General features: G+C 42.9%; 1 protein-coding gene across 1 annotated transcript in view; it reads right to left on the bottom strand.

Moving 5' to 3' along the window:
• Window positions 1-20,884, bottom strand: part of CDHR2 (cadherin related family member 2) — a 161,121-nt gene that overhangs the window by 61,972 nt on the left and 78,265 nt on the right. The window contains exons 12-18 of the mRNA XM_040341609.1: window positions 15,857-16,012; window positions 13,513-13,677; window positions 10,627-10,688; window positions 7,537-7,780; window positions 7,202-7,441; window positions 1,724-1,793; window positions 391-1,008 (exon numbers count right to left, since the gene is read on the bottom strand). Coding sequence (XP_040197543.1) covers window positions 391-1,008; window positions 1,724-1,793; window positions 7,202-7,441; window positions 7,537-7,780; window positions 10,627-10,688; window positions 13,513-13,677; window positions 15,857-16,012 — 1,555 coding nt within the window. The remainder of the gene's footprint in view (window positions 1-390; window positions 1,009-1,723; window positions 1,794-7,201; window positions 7,442-7,536; window positions 7,781-10,626; window positions 10,689-13,512; window positions 13,678-15,856; window positions 16,013-20,884) is intronic.

Genomic DNA, 20,884 nt, shown 5'->3' with positions numbered 1-20,884 from the left:
TTTTCACAGATGGAAAACAAACCGATGGGGCCCACACACGATCGGTTTGTCCAATGAAAACGGTCCATCGGTCTGTTTTCATCAGACAAACCGATCGCGTGTACAGGGCTTAAGAAACAATTTCATTAAAAATTGATTATGGGGCCATTAAGATGTGTATGAGTTATTTTTGGAGAATGAAGATATTATTTAGTTTCACTTTCATGTAAATTATTAAGACCAACAATAATCAAGCATATTGTGTACTTGATCAGTGACCTATGTGGCTGCTATATCATTTTTCTGCAGATAAAAAAATCGCAGTGTTTTAAGGTGTATGTCTCTCTGGCTGTAATAGATTTGAAAATAAAATATCCTTAAATGGTTACTAAGAAATAATATTGAGGAGACCATTGTTGCTGTATCTGTCTCCAAGAAGTGTCAACTTGTCCTCTACACGCAACAGCATGTCCATCTGGTCGCATTGCTCATAATCAACATCTTCAGTATGATTCACAAACAGCTGTCCATCAGGTGCCAGCCACAACCAGTCATAGCAAATGCTGCCTACATCTTTGGAATTCTTATAGCAGGAGACAGACAATGCCTGGAACTCAAGAAGATGGTCTGTGTCGGGATCCGTGGCATTCAAGAGTGCAATCTGTTCTGGAACCCCTGTCCTATTTTCAACAACATAGAGATCCACCAGAGTTGACTGGTCAATATGTGGTGGTTCATCATTGAGATCAAGCACTTGTACAAAGACTGTGGTATATGCTGTGTGACTGATGCCTTGAAATCCATAATCCTGTGCTTCAACAATTAAAGTGTAACTCTTCTGCTGTTCATAATCAAGTTTGACTTCAGGATCTACGAACAGCTGCCCAATATAATGGCCTGAACTGTTGGTCTCTTTTTGTCCTCGAATGATAAAGTTTCCAGATCCGCCTTGAGAAATACGGAAGCTAATACGGTTATTTATTTCAGTCTGATCGGCATCACTGGCTTCAACTATCCCAACATAGGCCCCTGAAAGGCAGAATGGGTATTAATTGACTATGATTGTATAATTACATCATAATAGATCTTATATCATGTGCTTCAACGATAATATAGGAAATGATGCCCAGGTGCAAGGCATTGGCCGCATTGCTACTGAAAATGCCCATCAGGCTGGGATTGCATTAGTTAGACCCCTTTCACACTGAGGAGTTTTTCAGGCGGTACAGTGCTAAAAATAGCGCTGCTATACCGCCTGAAAAACTCCTGCACTGCATACTCAATGTGAAAGCCCGAGGGCTTTCACACTGAGGCGATGCGCTGGCGGGAGAGAAAAAAATCTCCTGCCAGCAGCATCTTTGGAGCGGTGAGAGGAGCGGCGTGTATACCGCTCCTTCACCCCTCCTTCCCATTTAAAACAATGGGAAACCGCAGCAATACCACCCGCAATGCGCCTCTGCAGAGGCGCATTGCGGGCGGTATTAACCCTTTATCGGCCGCTAGCGGGGGTTAATACCCACCACTAGCGGCCGAATCCCACGGCAAATCCGACAGTATAGTGCCGCTATTTTTAGCGGCGTTATACCACCACGGCGCCTCCCGCCCCAGTGTGAAAGGGGCATTAGTGTTGTGATAGTCACATATTTGAACATCCATTCAGGTTTTGCAGTATGATTTACAGTGGGTGTGTAAATTTGTAGTTCCACTTTACGCAATAGCGGATCATAATCTGGTAAGAACTTACCTTCTGTACTTTCATTAACAGAAAATCTATACTCTTCTTGAGTAAAAAATGGAATGTTGTCATTTAAATCCTGAAAAATAAATTAGTATATTATGTTAGTTAGAAGTCACGTCTACAAGTTGTCCAGAACATAGCAGTCAGACTGGTAACGGGAAAAAAAACTGGGAATCAATCACCCCATGCCTGAGGACCCACCATTGGCTAGCCATGAAGGATTGGGTTACATTTAAGATCCTCTGCCTCACTCACAAATGCACACAAGGAAACGCTCCGCAATAACTATGTGAGAAAATACACCCCTAGTTGCCCACTCTGATCAACTAACCAAAACCTCCTCCACATCCCCAAGACCCGCTACAAATCAAAAGGAGAACGAAGATTCGCAGGCCAAGGACAACGGCTATGGAACGCTCTACCCACGGACATCCGCATGGAAGAAAACCATCTGGCCTTCAGAAAGAAGCTTAAGACCCACCTCTTCTGAAGACTCAAGGCCAAGACTGGCTGCAAAAAGCGCATTGAGGCGATTTAGTTTGCATTTGTAGCGCTATACAAGTTACACACTCACCCACTCAGTGTTAATAAAAGAAACAGTATTAAAGCTGAATTTCATAGGACAATTGCAGCGGGACTCCACCAAACTGCAATGGTTAAATGCTAATTTTTGTGTAGGGGACAATAAAAAGTTGTTTTGCTCTTACCGTACCCCTCACACCCCCCACAGCCAGCATTCTCTAATTTGCTCTAGGTTGTGAGCAGGCCCTCTGCATCACCACTAATAATGTAGGACTGCTGGTGCTGCCTTGCAGGTGACTGATATGCTTAGTGCAACTGCAAGACGAGGCGCCAAAGAGAAGGCACTTTAGGGCACCAGTCATACAGAGGAAGGAAGTCTGTGGGAGGGAGGAAAAATATAAGTGCAGCGCCCTGCTCCCAAAGATGGGGGTGCTATTTAAAATTTAGGGGATGTCTGGGCCAATAGTTGGGCCCAGACCTGTTGAATTGTGTATAAATTTGCCTCTATTTTAGGTGTGGTACTGCCTGGTAGTATTTTTCCTTTGTTGTCTGTGGGTGGCGTTGCCACTTCAGGCCCATGTTGAAATGCAGGTGTACCATGGTGTATTGGGTGTCCCTTCTCGGCAGCAGTACAGTGGGAGTGGTGACCCCGCTGTGCATGCTGGAAGGGGATACTTAGACGCCGTTTTTTGGGGTCCTTCGCCTCGTGGCCCTCCTGACGCAAGGTGGGTTTGCGTGATCTCAGTCTTAGGACCACGCTGGTCCAAGACTGTGTTCCTGTAAAGTAGATCCAGTTATTCTGTCTGGGGCCTATGTGTTGGAGGTGATCCTATGCTGTCTGTCCTGCGGGGGGAAGCCACCCAATGAAGGAAGCCAGGGGAGGACCTGTCCTGGGAGGCCCCAGCAGAAGGCTGGTACTTTGGGAGAGGCCTGGTAACTTCTTGAAGAATGCACCGCTAACCTACAATACCTTGCAGCCTGCCAGATTGGCCTATAGGTACTTTGGCTGCAAGGCAAGAAATTCGGGACTTTAAATCTTGTGGCAGAGGATTTCTGAATATTCATTTCATGCACTTAAACAGTCGGTGGCAGAGACTGTTTCTGTGCTATCCGTGCATCATCCCGGCTGCTAGGCCATGTGAGAGGGGTCTATCCGGGTGAGCAATACCCACTGAGTGAGTGGTGAAATTTGAAACTCTGAGAACTATTGTGCATTCTGTACTGTGTACTTGAACCTTCCCCCTCTCTCTCTCTCTACACTCTCTACTTCCTTCACAAGTTTATGCAGCGAAAATAAAGCCTACAGTTGAAGGTTTTACATCTTGTGTGGATATTTCAATTACTACAGACATCTCTCGCTAGACAACGAACATAGAGGTAACGTGCAGACCCAAAATCTAAACCAGAAGCTCCTTCGGGGTAGTGCTACATAAGTAAAACTTTTTTAATGTTCTTCCAGTCAAGCACAACTCACCCTTTATTGCAAGGATCATTTTACAATTTCCCCAAAGATCAGCTTTAAAATAGTTATATATTTCTACTTCTACAAGCTGTACCTTGAGTTGTTGCTGGATTCCAATAGCACATCAACAGCAAACAGGCCCATGGAGTGGTGCTGTTATACCTCTTCCCCCAAGGAACTTCTGTAATTGCTTACCAAATTTCCAGGCTTGCTTTGGTTCTCATGCAACATGAGCTAACATTATCATTATTAATAAACTGACCTAAAAGAAAACTTTACCTTAAGGGATCGGATCAATTTTAGATATAATTCCTGCTTTAAAACGTTTTCTTTTTTATTTATTTTTTTACTATTTATACAAAACTTTTAGTTTACATTTTGACAGCAAAGCAGTAGACATACTGTATGCTCTCAGACTGTTTCTTTCAAACTGATTTACCAAGTCAGATAAAACAGAGCAAGGACTGATGTGGGGTGAGGAGAGTCACTCCTCCGCCTCTTCACTTTGGCCTATAATTTGATCTTTATCTATTGAGCTCTGTAAATGTAGCCCAAAGGGGCTGCTGAGAATGTGCCCAGGTCTCCCCTACTAGTATAGAAGCTGCCAGTCACAAGCACAGTTTCATACACACTGGCCCAGATTCAGTAAGAATTGCGCATAAATTACGGAGGCACAGGGCAACGATTTTGCCCTGCGCCCCCGCAAATTTGCGCCGCTGCCCTCGATTCACGGAGCAGTAGCTCCGTAAATTGCGAGGGCGCGCCGGCAAAATTGCCCGGCGTAAGCGCACGCAATTTAAATGATCCCGCAGGGGGCGGGAATCATTTAAATTAGGCGCATTCCCGTGCCGATCGTAAAGCGCATGCGCCGTCGGGAAACTTTCCCAACGTGCATTGTGGCAAATGACGTCGCAAGGACGTCATTTGCTTCAAAGTGAACGTGAATGGCGTCCAGCGCCATTCACGAATCACTTACGCAAACAACGTGAAATTCAAATTTCATGACGCGGGAACGGTAGGTATACTTTAGCATTGGCTGCCCGTACTATTAGAAGGGGCAGCCTTACGCTAAAGACGCCGTACGGAAACTCCGTAACTTGCGTACGCAGGGCTCGCGCAACATTGTGAATCGGTGTTAGTATGCAATTTGCATACTATACACTGAGCACAATGGGAGCGCCCCCTAGCGGTCATCGCAAGAATGCAGCCTAAAATCTGCGTGGCATAAGAGCCTTATGCCACGCAGATTTTAGCCTGCAGTCAGCGTTACGATGTTCTTGAATCAGGAGCATTCGTAACGCCGGCGCAAGCAAGCAATTGCGCTGCGTAACTATGGTTACGCAGGCGCAATTGCTCTCTGAATCCGGGCCACTGACAATGCAGTTTCAGTCTACGGGACGTCTTATGCTGCGTACACACAATCATTTTTCAGCATGTAGAAAAAAAATTGTTTTTCCAACTTCATCATTAAAACGACATTGCCCACACACCATCGCTTTTAAAAAATGCTCTAGCAAAGCGCGGTGACATACAACACGTACGACGGCACTATAAAGGGGAAGTTCCATTCGCCTTTGGGCTGCTTTAGCTGATTCCGTGTTAGTAAAAGACGATTTGCGCTTTTCTGTCTGTTACAGCGTGATGAATGTGCTTACTCCATTATGAATGGTAGTTTTACCAAAACGAGCGCTCCCATCTCATAACTTGCTTCTGAGCATGCGCGGGTTTTTAACGTCGTTTTAGCCCACACACGATCATTTTTTACAACCTGAAAAACGACATTGTTTAAAACGACGTTAAAAAATGCAACATGTTCGAAAAAAAATTTGGTCGTTTTTCAGAACCTGAAAAATTATGTGAAGCCCACACACGATCATTTTAAATTACATTTTTTAAAAACAACGTTTTTTTCATGCTGAAAAATGATCGTGTGTACGCGGCATCAGAATTTATTGCTCTCCAATCCATCCTCGGCAGCCTTTCCTGGAGATAACAAGGGATGGCCAGTATATCTAGGACTCCAAAAGCAGTCCCAAGCCCAATAACATCCTCTGGCACTTACGTATTTCCCCTCCAGCCCCTGCACACCCAAGAGTCCACAGAAAGGTCTTCATATACAATGTCCCAGTAAATGTCCACCACCCTGCATCTACAGGCAGCTCCTCTATGAGAGAGACAAAAGACCCCTCAACAGACCAGGGCCCGGATTCAGATAGAATGTTCTATCTATCTGCGGGCGTAACATATCTTAGATACGTTACGCCGCTGTAACTTCCGTATGCAGAAAGAACTTGCGCCCTTAGTTACGGCGGCGTAACGTATGTGTGGCGGCGTAAGCCCGCCTAATTCCAAAGGGGATGTTGTGGGCGTGTTTTATTTAAATTTAAGATGACCCCGCATTTTTGATGTTTTTTTTGAACGGCGCATGCGCCGTCCGTGAAATATCCCAGTGTGCATTGCTCCAAAGTACGCCGCAAGGACGTATTGGATTCGACGTGAACGTAAATGACGTCCAGCCCTATTTGCGAACGACTTACGCAAACGACGTAACATTTTCAAAACTCGGCGCGGGAACGACGTCCATACTTAACATTAGCTATGCCTCATATAGCAGGGGTAACTATACGCCGAAAAAATCCTAACGTAAACGACGTAAAAAAATGCGCCGGCGGGACGTACGTTTCTAAATCGGCGTAAATACCTAATAAGCATATTCCTTGTGTAACTATACGGAAGCGCCACCTAGCAGCCATCGTAAATATGCAGCCTAAGATACGACGGTGTAAGACACTTACGCCGGTCGTATCTTAGGGAAATCTATGCGTAACTGATTCTCTGAATCAGGCGCATAGATACGACGGCCCGCACTCAGAGATACGACGGCGTATCAGGAGATACGCCGTTGTATCTCCTATCTGAATCTGGGCCCAGGACTCCAGAACAATGCACTCCAGCTAATAATCCCTTAGCAATCTTCCCTAGACCCTCAGCCCATCACCTTCTGGGGCCCAGACTGCAGTCTTACTAGTCATCTCCCAGGGGCAGCAGCCCCAGGAGAACTGGACCCCTCCCCAGAAAGAAAATAACACTCTGGAAATGCCTCCCAACCATCCACCGCCTCCCTATTCACTCTCTGACAGCTTCCTCCAGAGACTGGCTGGGGATTGATAAATATTCATGCTGGTCATCCGACTCTCCCTGTTTCTATCCCAGAAGCACATGAGAGAAATCATACATCCAGCTAGGAAACATACGTATGCTATATTTGATATTTACATCACTAAAAACATTTTTTTTTTTAATTATTAATTCAGATCATAAAGGAAGAAAATATATACAAACATATTATACATTACCTTTGAAATTGTTTTTATTTTTTATTTCACGATAATACTGAAATGTATCCATTTCTATGCTATACTTGGTAGTGGTTTACTCATAAAATAAGTTATTGCCATGTTTTGTGAAATAAAGATATTTAGTCTTAAGCGTAACATTACCTCAACATTAATGGTCACATTAACTTCTGATGATAGAGAGGGGACTCCCAGGTCATATATTTCCACTGTAAGTACAATGCGTCCATTAAGTGTTATATCAATTGCTTCCCGATCCAAAGGAGTCAAGCTGGTGATAACACCAGTGGCGGAGTTAATGGTGAAATTTTCACTCAAGTAACCTGGTAGCAACCGGAATCTTATTATGCTGTTATTATTGCCTGGTTCATCATTATCAATTGCCTACAAAAAGCAAAAAAAACATCCATATGAGAAAGCAAGAAGGAAGGAAGGAAGGACTTGCACATATCATAGTAACCATTAACATGGTTCTTTACCTTAATCTCAAGGGAAACCTCCTCAGTATTCTCATTGACAAATATATTATATGTCCCTATTGCTTCTGGAGGCCAGTCATTAATATCTATTAAAGTGATCTCAAGAAGAGTAGTTCCAGTGGCATTCAATCCATCCCGAGCTTGCAGAGTAGCATAATACTGAGAAAGCCGTTCTCTATCTAAAAGATCTCCATTGACCACTGTGATTTCTCCAGTAGAAGGGTTCACTGTGAAAGAGTTAAGTCTAAAAAAAAAAAAAAAATTGTTACATGTGTATTAAGCTAACCCAAGAAAATGATTGCGCAGTTTGAAGATCAGTAAAACATGTACCCTATAGCTGCATATAATACATGAATAGAAGCAGTAGAGTACTTTCTTTTATGTGACAGTGATCAGGCAGCCTAGCTTCATAGGGGCCTAGCTATCAGGAGTTTGATAAGCACATTCACATACTTTAGCTTTTTGATTACATTGATAGTAAACTCAGGGTGCTGGATCTAGGAACAGGAAGAGACACTCTACAGACACACTAAAAAAGTAGGCCTAGGCAAACAGCAGCTGTAGAAGGCTTACCAGAAATGCTACATGATTTACTTACACTGCTTGTGTCTAGGTTTGTTTCCAACTCTAGGCTCCACCCTCTTGTCCCCAATGCTCCCCCCCCCACCTTGGAGGTCCAACCCCTCTTTACTTTTTGAACATCATGTCTTGATGCCTCCTGCAACATTATAGTGTCAGGTTTTTCTTGGTGACACAGCCTCAGTGGAAGGGTCCACGATGACCAGCGCTCTAAATGTGTCTTCAATCATCTACGCTGAATAATACTTTGTATTTTAAATCCCTGTTGGGGGACCAATTAGAAAAATAAGCTGAACTCCAGCCTTACATTCAGTTTTGAACAGTTGTACAGGCTCCTATCCTGTACTGAAATTGCTAATGCTCCGTACACATGACCGGGTTTTCTGAGGAGAGCCTTTGGCCAGGAATCCCGGCCGTGTGTATGCTCCTTTGCAGTTTTTTTTTACGGGAAAGCTGCCAAATCCACCAGCAAAAAAAGAGAACCAGGTCTTTTTTTCCCATCGGGATTCCCGGCGGACTTTTTCTTGTCGGAAATCCTGAGCGTGTGTACAGGGCATTACTCTAATTTTACTGCACAGTGTGAGCTTCTCTTTTTGTGCATTAGAAGCTGCAGAAAGATAGATAAAGCCCACCTCATTTCTTGGCTGAAGGATGTCCAACATTATCTAGACTCTTTCTCATCAGGCTCACTGTCTCTGGCCTGACACTTTTATTAATTGGATTTCAGTTCTTCCAATTATGAAGGCTCTGCATCATGTGTAGGCATTACCTATGGCAGTCTGCTTGCAAGTGGAGTATGCCTTGGAATTCCCACTCCTCAATATTAACACCTACTCATGGAGGCATTTTATTGTTTGCATAACTCCTCCTAGGAGCCAACACATGGTTGCCTCAGGGCTATGACCTCTTAGAAAGAGTACTGAGGATGTTTTCGCAAAGATATGTACAGCACCCTGTAAGCCCCTCCCACCAGCCATGATCTGCCTGCATTACATAGAAAGACACATAACTGTCACATGGTATAAAAACGGAAAGGTTTTATTTAAAAGTATTTAAAAAGGGTTATATTCATCAGCATATTAATTAGGGGAGAAACAGGGGAACCAGGAAAAACAAAATGTAAGTATCGTATTTATCGGCGTATACTGCGCACTTTTTTCCCCTGAAAATAGGGGGAAAATCACGGGTGCGTGCTATACACCGATAGCATACCTCGGAGGGGAAGGAGGGGGACGAGCGCCAACGGAAATCACCGAGCCGTCATCTCCTCTCGGCTGTCACGTCACACACGCACAGTCCCACCTCCGCCACCAGCATTGGACCAGTGTTCTGTCTGTCACAGGAGATGGTCCAATGCCGATGGCGGAGGCGGGACTGTGCGTGTGTGACGTGACAGCCGAGTGGAGATGACGGCTCGGTGATTTCCGGTGGGCGCTCGTCCCCCTCCTTCCCCTCCGGGGTATGCCATAGGTACCGCTGCAGTCTCGGCCAGCGCTGCCGCGCTTCCCGTGTTTAAGGGTTTCCTCACCCTCCCCTTCACCACAGACTAGAACCCCTTTAAGATCTGTGTGCTGCTGTTGCACTTTGGCCAGGTATGACTAGATATGCATGTTCCAATATATTTTCAGGGACAGCTAGGAAGTGTTTTTCAAATTGATTTCTTAAAGCGGAGGTCCGACCACCGCTGCAAAAATGAAAAGCCAGCAGCTACACATACTGCAGCTGCTGGCTTTTAATAGTTGTATACTTACCTGTCCTGGAGTCCAGCGATGTCGGCGCCACAGCTGAGGTTTCCTTTAGCTGTTGGGTGCTGTAGCAATCCATTGCGAGTAAGAGATCCCGGCAATATAGCCTTACGGCTTCACACCGGGAACCCTACTGCGCATGGCACCCCTCCTCTCTTCTACTGGCCCAGCGGCTGGGGAAGGAGGAGGGAACCCAAACGGTGAGGCAAATATCCATAGCTGAGGCTCGCGGAAGTGGGGACAGAATACCTGGAAAAGACAGGTATCCTGTCCCCCCTCCCCCCGAAAAGGTGCCAAATGTGGCATCGGAGTGGGGGAAGGAGTACAATGAGCAGAAGTTCCACTTTTGAACGGAACTCCGCTTTAACAAAATAAAGCATGAAGACATGGATGGATGGGTGAGTTTGCTTCAAATTTTTAAAATGTGGGTTGGGGTTTTGGGGAACAATCATGTGAATAAAGATATTTTTGTATATTAATGATTTTTTTTGTGTTTATGTTTTTTCTTTTTTTTTGTGGGACGTCTGAATCTGTTCAGAAAATTGTTGCTGCTAGTTCAGCATCTGTTAAAAGATTTGACTTTGCATTCTGAATGGAAATCCACTTGGTTATTTTCTTGTTCTAACACTGTAAAATAAGGGTAGTGGGGAAAGTGGGAGGCAAAATTATACTTTTCATATGTAAAGATATCTGGGCTTATTATTACATGTGGGGAAAAGATACCTTCTTTGATCATAAATAGGTATGAATCACTGTTCATACTTACATGGATGGAGGTAGCAGGCCATATGTAATTAATCCATATAGTCCAGAGTCAAGGTCTGTTGCCTGAAACAAAAAACTTCAATGAGATAACTATTTATTTACCCAAGAACCTATGAAAATTATATTGGCTTTTGGAATTTACAAATGCAGCAATTTAGAAATTGGATGAAAGGTTTAGCCCTGGAAAAAACGTTTTGATAGGTAAAAAGTGCATTTTATTTACATCTATATGGATCAGACCAAAATGAGGGACATATGAGAAGAAATGAGGGACAGAAGCAGGGCCGGACTTAACATTGGGCTTGGCTGGGCTCAAGCCCATGGGCTCCGCCCAATAGGGGGCCCCGCCCATTTACAAAAGGCTCTGAATATCCCAGTGGCCTGCCTTTTGGAGGTGTATTTCTACTGAAGGCAACTGTTATCTATAATTTTCCCAGAACGCATCATCTTTTTCACTTATTTTCAACTGCCATATGAGTTGAAAAGTTGAGAAGATTTACTGTTCCACTGTCACTGGGTAGTGGTACGGCCCCTCACTTCCTGTTTCCCCTGCCAGCATTGCAGCCGGTCTGACGTCACTGGCGGGTGTGACCATCGTCTGTCCCCACGGAGCTCTCCGCTTCTGTCTTTCCATCGGTTCACTGCCGACAGTGTTTACTGAGTGTTTGCCTCTTACTACCCGGACATCAATCAGCTTGGCGGCTGTCTCTTTTTCTCCATCCCCGTACACACAGGAGGAGTCACTGTCCTGAACAGACTGGTAGGAGCTCTATGTTGCAATGGATGTAAGGTGAGTGACGTTGATGCTATACAGAAAGTTTGCTTCAATCGCTATTTATTCAGCAAATTTTTCCCATCCAATCAGTTTTTTGTTTTTATGGATCATTTGGAAGTAGTAATAAATGTTTTAACAGTGATTTGAATAGCCTGCTTCTTCTTGCTTAATAATTCAGATTAATTAAACATTTTTAATAGACTTCAGCAATTAACATAAATTATGTAATTTTGTTTAGTTGTTTGTTCGGAATCGTGATCCCTATTTTTATTCTCAGTTTATCCATAATTGTGTAGCTCTAATACATAGCTTGTGTATGTATCATTTTGTTCTATTTGAAGTAATGTATAGAAGGTAGGGCCCGAAAGTGACTCAAGCCCAGGGGCCCCCACCACCCTAAGTCCTGCCCTGGACAGAGGGACATTGCTCCAAATCAGAGACAGTCCCTCAAAATCAGGGACAGTTGGGAGCTATGCTAATAGGGTGAAGGGGAGTGGCTTATATGCTGCACCCCCCCCCCCCCACTTACCCTATTCAATTCCTCTTAAGGCCCCCAGGAAGCTGCAAACCCTCCACAGCGTCTCCTAGCTCCCATAGTGTCCCCAAGCTTTTATAGTGTCCCTACACACATTGCCTTTAGCTACTACATAGTGTCAATGGGCATATGCTGTGAAGGCATACTAGCTGCATTCGGAGGATACGACTGGATGCGTACAGGTGCTTTACACAATCCCCAGCATATAATTGTGTACTGCCACATCATCTAACTCATCTCAATGGGCGGCTGTATGCGCCTTTTGTGAGTCCCAGGGCAGTGATTATGCAGGCTCTGAAGTACTGCCCTTGTATGCCTGTGTACATAAAGCCTAAGGTCTCTTGTGCACGAACAGAGAAATAAAAATGCTGCTGTAGCCATTTAGCATTTTGTTTTTTTTTACATACCTGAACACAGGTGCATTTTTGTCAATGGGACAATCACATAGCTGTGTAAAGACACATAATGCAGCAATGCTCTCAAAGGCAATATCAAATTTTACTTTTAAGTGCAATTTTGTGTGTATATGCAAGAATATACAAGCATATGTAAAATGTGTAAATTGAAATACTGGCAGTTAAAGAGGGTGAATAAGAACTTTACACGTGTGTGCACATTTACATGCTTGTAAAGTTTTAGCAGTGCTTTACCATCATTTTAGTGGCGCTTTTCGGCCGCTGGTGGGGTGCTTTTAACCTTCGCTAGCGGCTGAAGGAAGGGTTACAAGCGCCCATGTTGCAGCACTGACAAAGCGCTTTGCAGGCACGTCGGCAGCGCTGCCCATCCATTTCAGTATACACTGCTCCCAAACCGCCCCAAAGATGCGGCTTGCAGGACTTTTTCCCCCGTCTTTTTTTCCCTGTCTTGCAAGCACACCGCCTTAGTGTGAAAGCACTTAGGCTTTCACACTGGGGAGACATGAGAGGCGCTTTACATGCGCTATTTTTATCGCTAAAACGCCTGAAAAGTGCCCCAGTGTGAAAGGTATCTAACAAAGGAACTGTTGTAAGCACACAACGGGAAGTGTAAAGCTCATTTAATTTTGTGCAGGATCAACTGGTATTTTGCAGTCTTTGCAGACAAAACACTGAGAAATGTGCATGTATTACAGAGATCTACTAAATATACTTTTTATTCTTTTGCCCATGTACACTTTAAATTCGTTTTTTTGTTTTTATAGTGTGCAAGGCGTTTAGTCCATTTGTTCCACTGGGTCATGTTTCAATAAAAAAAAAAGATAAAAAGACAATACCTAACAATTTAAATGTTATTTTCTCCATCAACTCATCCACACACATTATTACTTTTTGTATCACTTGCTCTTCTCATTTAGATTGTAAGCTCACATGAGCAAAGCCCTCCTAAAACTCTCTTGTTTTAAATTGTATTGCAACCATACCATCTCTCTTTATATTGTAAAGTGCTTAGCAAATTGTTGGCCTTATATAAACCATGTATAATATTATTAATAATAGTAGTAGTATGTGTAATAGGATGTACTACAAAGGAATGAATAAACAAATCTAACTAGGGATTTGACCATCCTGAATAACAATCATAAAGTTCATTTTATTTACCTGAATTATTCCTAGACTTGTACCATTAGCACAGTGTTCTTCAACCTCAAGCTTATACAATGGATCAGGAAATTCTGGAATGTGATCATTAATGTCTATCAGCTGGATAATCACATTAGCCATGGAGCAGCAATCAGCTGAATTTCCTGTGTCATTAGCCACAATCTAATGCAGAAAAAGGTAAAAATAAAAAAAGTTTTACGTGGTATCAAAAAGAAGTATGCCATTTATACAGGGCTTCATCACAGAAAAACAATTTTGATCACTTATTTATTTAGCAGTTATTAGGGATATTGCAGTGTTTACGCGCCGTAGGCCTTTTATTTACCATACTTATTTGCTTCTGTCATTTCCGGTTTCACAGTGCTTATGCTTTATTAGTCATCATTAACATAACTGAGCATGCCAATAAGTTGACTCTTTCAGGCTGGGTTCACACTACTACACTACTTTCATCCTACTTTGCTCTGCTACATTGGTCCTACATTTATCCTACATTGGTCCTACATCCATCCTACTTTCATGAACAGGATACTACTTTGGTCCGACTTCAATGATATTCAATGGGCTGAAGTAGGATCAATGTAGGACCAAAAGTAGTACAGGGAGCATTTTCAAAGTCGGACCGACTTGTGTAGGACCAGTTAAGACAGCTCTCATAGGGAAACATTGATTTTCACACGTCATGCTACATGAGGCTCCCAATGTAGGACCGTTTGTCGGACAAGAGTGAACCCAGCCTCAGGCTAAGATAATGAATAACTCAATCAGTCTGCGATAAGCTAAACGGTTCACATTAATAATATTTGAAATTAATTTAACAAAAATGATTTATGTATCATTTGACACTTTTAGATGTATTTGTGTTTAAGATCAACCTAATGAAAACCATTACCATGGTTTATTCACAAATTAAAGCTGTATTTCTCTGTATAGTTTGTAAATATCTTTGTATATGGGACCAACCTTTTGATCACCTTATTATACTGCTGCTTAAAACAGAAAACTTTCTGAAGTACTGATCGGTAGCCAGAGAACGTGATCTAGACTGCCTAGGCTGAGGGCACTTTATTAACAAATGAGAATAAAGAAGTAACTTTCTTTTTACTTAAATCGGGAGTTCACCCGAAAAAAAAAATTTAACATTAGATTGAGGCTATTTAAGTGGAGCAGAAACGGGTATTTTTTTTTTAAATCAATGCTGTACTTACCGTTTTCAAGATAGATGTTCTCCCGCCGCTTCCGGGTATGATCTTCGGGACTGGGCATTCCTATTTGATTGACAGCCTTCCAACGGGCGCATACAGCGCGTCACCAGTTGCCGAAAGAAGCCGAACATCGGTGCGGCTCTATACGGCGCCTGCGCACCGACGTTCGGCTACTTTCGGAAACTCGTGACGTGCTGTATGCGACGGTCAGAAGGCTGTCAATCAAATAGGAACGCCCAGTCCCGCAGCCCATACCCGGAAGTGGCGGGAGAACATCTATCTCGAAAACGGTAAGTACGGCATTGATTTTAAAAAAAAATACCCGTTTCTGCTCCCCTTAAATAGCCTCAATCTAATGTTAAGAATTTATTTTTTGGGTGAACCTCCACTTTAAGATGCAACATGTGTAAAACTTAATAAAAAGAATTTCCCAAATTAAAAAAAGCTAATAATGATTTTTGTTGCTGTTGACAGATGCTCAGTTATTTTACTCAAGAAAGATGCAACATGTGTAAAACTTAATAAAAAGAGTTTCCCAAAAAAAAAAAAGCTAATAATGATTTTTGTTGCTGCTGACAGATGTTCAGTTATTTTTTGTAAAGCAAGAAATTTAATAATGATGTGTTCATTTTAAGCATTAAATTGGTGACAACTGCATTTGACCGTTACATTAATGCAACATCACCAGTGTGTTGCGGTGCCATTCACTTTAAATTTCATCCTGATGCATCTTGAAAACATATTCAAACACACAAACATTACAGCACACCTCAACATACAAGTGCGTACAAAAATTAAAGGCCCTCGTCTGGTTTTAGTTGCATTGTACATCTGCAATCCATTCAAAGCAGTTTCCTTCTGCAGTGCAAGTAAATGCACGGCCTACTGCATGTTCACAGGTTTAAAGGAGCCAAACAAAAGGGATGTTAGGTTATTTCATCCTTCATTCTCTAATCTGCAGAAGAAGATTTCCTATACACATTTTGAGAGTTCATGGCAGCAGTTTTAGGAGACCCATGAAGGGGTGAATAATGTGTGCTTCTTCTTCTACTTTGTGTTGGATTATCATACATCACGTTCAACATTATTTCTCAAAAAAATAGATAGCATTTGCATTTTTTAATTAACTATCATACCTCAACATTCATCACGTGAACAATTTCATAGTCAATAGCCTTGGAGTTTTTAACCAGAACCTGAACTAGACCAGTGTTAATCACTCGAGTTGGAGATACTGTAAAACAGTCAGCATCCTTTCCCCTTAAATACAGGTTGAAGGCTCCATTTTGATCCTGAAAATGTATAAAGTAAAATAATTTTAAAAAGTACAAATATTAAAAGAAGTACAAAGCAAAGAGTTACATAGTTACATGAAAAAAGACATCAAAAAAGTCCATCCAGTTCAATCTATTAACAAAAATAAAAAGAAGAAGAAAAAATAGAAGGAAAAAAAGTTGAACCTAACTTAACAGGTACGGTAGTATATGTTATTTTTGCTGAGCTTCATTACTAGTAGTCCTTTAACAATCAATATAGCTTACGAAAGAAGTGTACAGATTTATGTAGATTTCAAGAAGTTACTTAACCTAGGAGGCGCCATCAATAAGGCTTAATGTGCTTAATCACTTGTTCTGCCATTGACACCAAAAGAAGAAGTGCAAAATATTAAAGGGTATGTAAACTCCTTTCTTGAAAGGAACTTCTTAAACTTGCTTTTTCTTGAATTGGTTTATTTTATCTCTTCAATAAGTGCACATACATGTTGATCAAACCATAAATTGGGTTTTGTCCTCTGGCCTGTGCACTGTAGTGTTTTCTCAATATACTCTTAGCTCTGTGAGCTAGCTTTTATTTATTGGTTTTACATATACTTCATGTTTCCTTTTTTTTAGGAGTCCTTTTTGTTGCAATTTCCCCAGCATTGTCCATACACAATAATGACTTCATTAGATGAAAATATTTTCAGTGAAGAGTAAGTGATCAGTGGTGGTGTAATGCACAGTACTTGTACTTGCAAGCTTGGCTATACTATGTCAAAAAGTTAGCTTTGTATAATCTGTGACAGCGTTGCCCATGCATGCGACAGTTTAACCACTGAATATAAGACAGATGTTCATTCAAAACAGACACACATTTGGGAAGTGGGACAAGTTTTATTCTGTTGCAGTGCTATTTTAGAGTAGCTGAAAGGATATTTAAAAATTACTCTTCCTAATTACAACTCTGTCTCCTATCTTAAAAGAGATGTATTGGTTAAAAAATACATATATATACACTCACGTAGTTGGATGCAACATCGGTCCCCCGTTGGCTCCAAGACTTGAATTAAGCAATCAAAGAGCGCTGATCTCTCCGTTTTCAGTATTCCATGAGCAGAGAGCTGGGGACTGTCAGTCAATGGCTCTCTGCCCCTCCAGCGCTCACTGGAGCTCTGAGCTGTGGAGGGGGTAGCAGCGGCTGGTTCAGCCTCTCAGCGGCTCACTGAGAGACTGAATCAGCCACCGGTCCAGCCCTCTGGGCAAAAATAATGATGATGACTTTTACCATCAGTCATCTCCAAAACCCTCAGGGTGTCATAGCCCTGCCAGTCCCACCTTGGCTAAGGCTGGGACCAGTAACATCAGCGCCTCCAATCTGATGGAGGTTTCTTCAACACCCTTAGGGCATTCAAGCCCTGCACATCCAGCTGAGACTAGAACCAATGACACCAACCTAAGCATTGGTGTCGTTTCAGGGTCTGGTAGCCCTTTCTGCCTCACCTTGGCTGAGGTGACTGCAGCCACCAATTCCATGTCTGGAGGTGAGGACCACTACCAGTCATCTCCAAAATCCCCAGGGTGTCATAACCTTGCCAGTGTCAACAGCACCTCCAGCATCATGGAGGTCCATTCGCAACCTGCGGCACATTGCAGCCCTGCTTGTCCACATGAAGATGGAACCCCCCAAAAACAACCTGGGCACAGAGTGTGTCCTTTCAGGACCTTTCAGCCATTCCTATCCTGCCTCGGCTGAGGCTGGGACCACTGACACTGCACTAAGCATGGTGAGTGTCTTTCCAGAACCTTCGGGATGTATAAACTCAAAGACTGAAACCCCCGGATATGACTCCACGGCACCAAGCGAGGACATGACAATAACTCTGTCAAGCTTCACATTGCACTATGAGCTTGGAGAAGGAAGCTTTGGAAAGGTAAGTGCTCATTTACTCTCTGTTACTTAACTTACTAGCTCCACCCACAAAACACCCTTTCAACAACCCACTAATTGTTATCTTCTCACTCATTTAGGTTGTTCTGGCTACCCACCGAAATAGCCAGCAGAAAGTGGCCATCAAGTCAGTCATTAAGACTAGAAATACCTTTAACCTTGAAATAGAACGCTATGCCATGGAGAAGTCGGAAGGGTGCCCCTTTCTAATTCAGCTATATGCCGCCTTCCAAATCCCCTTCAGTGCCTGCTATGTGATAAAAATATGTCTGCGGAGGCAGTTTAAGTGACTTTATCTGGAAATATATTTACCAGTCTACAGTGACACCATCAAGTAAGTTTCAAATAGAAAAGAAAGCAAGTCTTATAAGATATTTAAGTCCAATGAAATCCTTTGTATTTATTACTGTAATGCACTCAGGTTGGATATAGAGTAATATATATATATATATATATATATATATATATATATATATATATATGCTCTTCTTTCTATTTTATTTTTACATACTCAGTGAAGCAGCAATGTTTTAAATACCCCATGCTGGCAGCACCCTGGAAAGCCTGAGCACTGCTCTCACACACAGCTTTGCCCATAGTGGGCAATGATTGCACATGCGAAAGGAGATGGAGACAGTACATAGTTGCCTAGTAATTAGTCTCAGTGTACATGTGCATTGAGACACATGCATAGGGGCAGTGTTGGAGGTTCCCTATTCTTTAAAATGGGGCAAATTGGATCCTCTAGGTGGGATCGCTTAGTAGACCTTTTTGGGATCTTGGTAAAAACTGCACCGGGAATTGCACCTGTCTCAGGTGGCACTGTTAATCACACTGGACCAGCCCCTTCCTGCCCCTGCCTCTATTTGCCCATGGGTTCTGCTTCTATATGAATTTAATTTCTTTTAAATGTAATTTTGTTTCAATCTAAAAAAAAAATCTCATTTACAGGTTCATTGTTGCAGAAATATTGTGTGGACTGGAGTTCCTTCACAGTAATGGCATCCTCCATAGGTAACTAATTATATTCTATTGTAGACCATATACCTGTGTAAAATGTTTGCAGAGGTGAGATTGAGGACAGGCACATATATACGTGGGTACCTAATGTCTTCCCACTTTTCCAACCAACTGATAGAAGAAGCTAATGGAAAACCTCTTTCACTAGCAGCCACCTATAATTAAAATATCAGTTGGCGGTAAAGTGATCCTCAAAATCTGTTTAAGGCCGCGTACACACGATCAGTCCACCCGACGGTTAACCGATAAAGCTGACTGATGGTCTGATGTGCCTACACACCATCAGTTAAAAAAACGATCGAGTCCAACGCGGTGACGTAAAACACATCGACGTGCTGAAAAAAATGCAGTTCAATGCTTCCAAGCATGCGTCGACTTGATTCTGAGCATGCGCGGGTTTTTAACCACTGCTTTTGCGTACTTACCATCGGCTTTGACCTATGGGTTAGGCGTCCATCGGTTGAATTTTAAAGCAAGTTCTACATTTTTGGACTGAAGGATAACTGACCAATGGGGCCCACACACGGTCGGTTTGGACCGATGAAACGGACCTTCAGTCCGTTTCCATCGGTTTTGACCAACCGTGTGTACGCGGCCTAAGATGACCCATGCCAGAAAATGACACTTAGGCCTCGTACACACAATCGGTTAACCAGAGGACAACGATCTGATGGACCGTTTTCATCGGTCAAAACCGATCGTGTGTGGGCCCCATAGGTTATTTAACCATCGGTTAAAAAAAAGCCAACTTGCTTTAAATTTAACCAATGGATTCCTAACCGATAGGTCAAAACCGATCGTTAGTAGGCACGACCATCAGTTAAAAATCCATGCATGCTCAGAATCAAGTCGACGCATGCTTGGAAGCATTGAACTGCATTTTTTTCAGCACGTCGATGTGTTTTACGTCACCGCGTTCTGACATGATCAGGCCCGGATTTCCCACAAGGCCACTGAGGCCAGGCCTTGGGGCGGCAGGGCTCCAAGGGGCGGCAGTGGCATGGAGTCCCCCGACGCCCGGAACATACAGTTAAGGGCGGTAAGTTATGGGGGAATCTGCTCGCTCGTTAACAAGTGATTGCGGCGATGTCGCCAAAATCACTTGTAAAATATGTGCTTCTGTCCGTCCTCCCCTCTCCCCCCCACCCCACATACCTCTCTCTGCTGGCTCTATCTTCGGGACTCCATCCTCCCCCCGGCCACCGAGTCTGTCTCTTGTCCCTGCTGCCAATGTACACAGTGAGAGGGGAGAGCTGTGCTCTTCCCATCTCAGCTATGACAGGAGTTCTAGCACAGTGCTAGGACTCCTGTTTTGGAAGTGACAAGGTCAATAAAGAGAACATGTCACCTCCAATTGCTATCACACAGGAAATTGTTTTCTCCTGATATGTGTGATAGCAAAAAAGTTAAGTGAAAAAAAATTGATAATAAATAAATAATAAGAAATAATAATTAAATTAATAAAATAAAAAAGTAAAGAATAACAAAAATAATAAGAAAAATAATAAGAAAATGATACAAAAATTAAAAAAAGTAAGCGACAAGCTACAAATAAATAAAAAAAGTGATAAAGAGTAAAAAAACAAACAAAACATATTTGAACTAACCGTGCCGCACATTCTCCATTGATTTTGGGGGGGGGGGTTCGGTTGGCGGGGAGGGGGTGCATTGTGGAACCTGGCCTTGGGGCGGCAGGGAGAGCAAATCCGGCCCTGGACACGATCGGTTATTTAACCGATGGTGTGTGGACGCGACGGACCATCAGTCAGCTTCATCGGTTAACCTATGACAACGGTCCTTCAGACCGCTCTCATCGGATGGACTGATCGTGTGTACGAGGCTTTACAGTCTTTCTCTTTGCAGGGACCTCAAGCCTGATAATATCCTAATGGATGAAGGAGGACATGTCTGCATTGCCAATTATGGACTGGCAGTAG

Source organism: Rana temporaria, chromosome 3 (assembly GCF_905171775.1).
Source record: "Rana temporaria chromosome 3, aRanTem1.1, whole genome shotgun sequence".
In the NCBI taxonomy this organism is placed as follows: Eukaryota; Metazoa; Chordata; class Amphibia; order Anura; family Ranidae; genus Rana; species Rana temporaria.
Note: the sequence above shows the minus strand (reverse complement) of the source record. Positions and strands in the feature narration are given on the sequence as shown.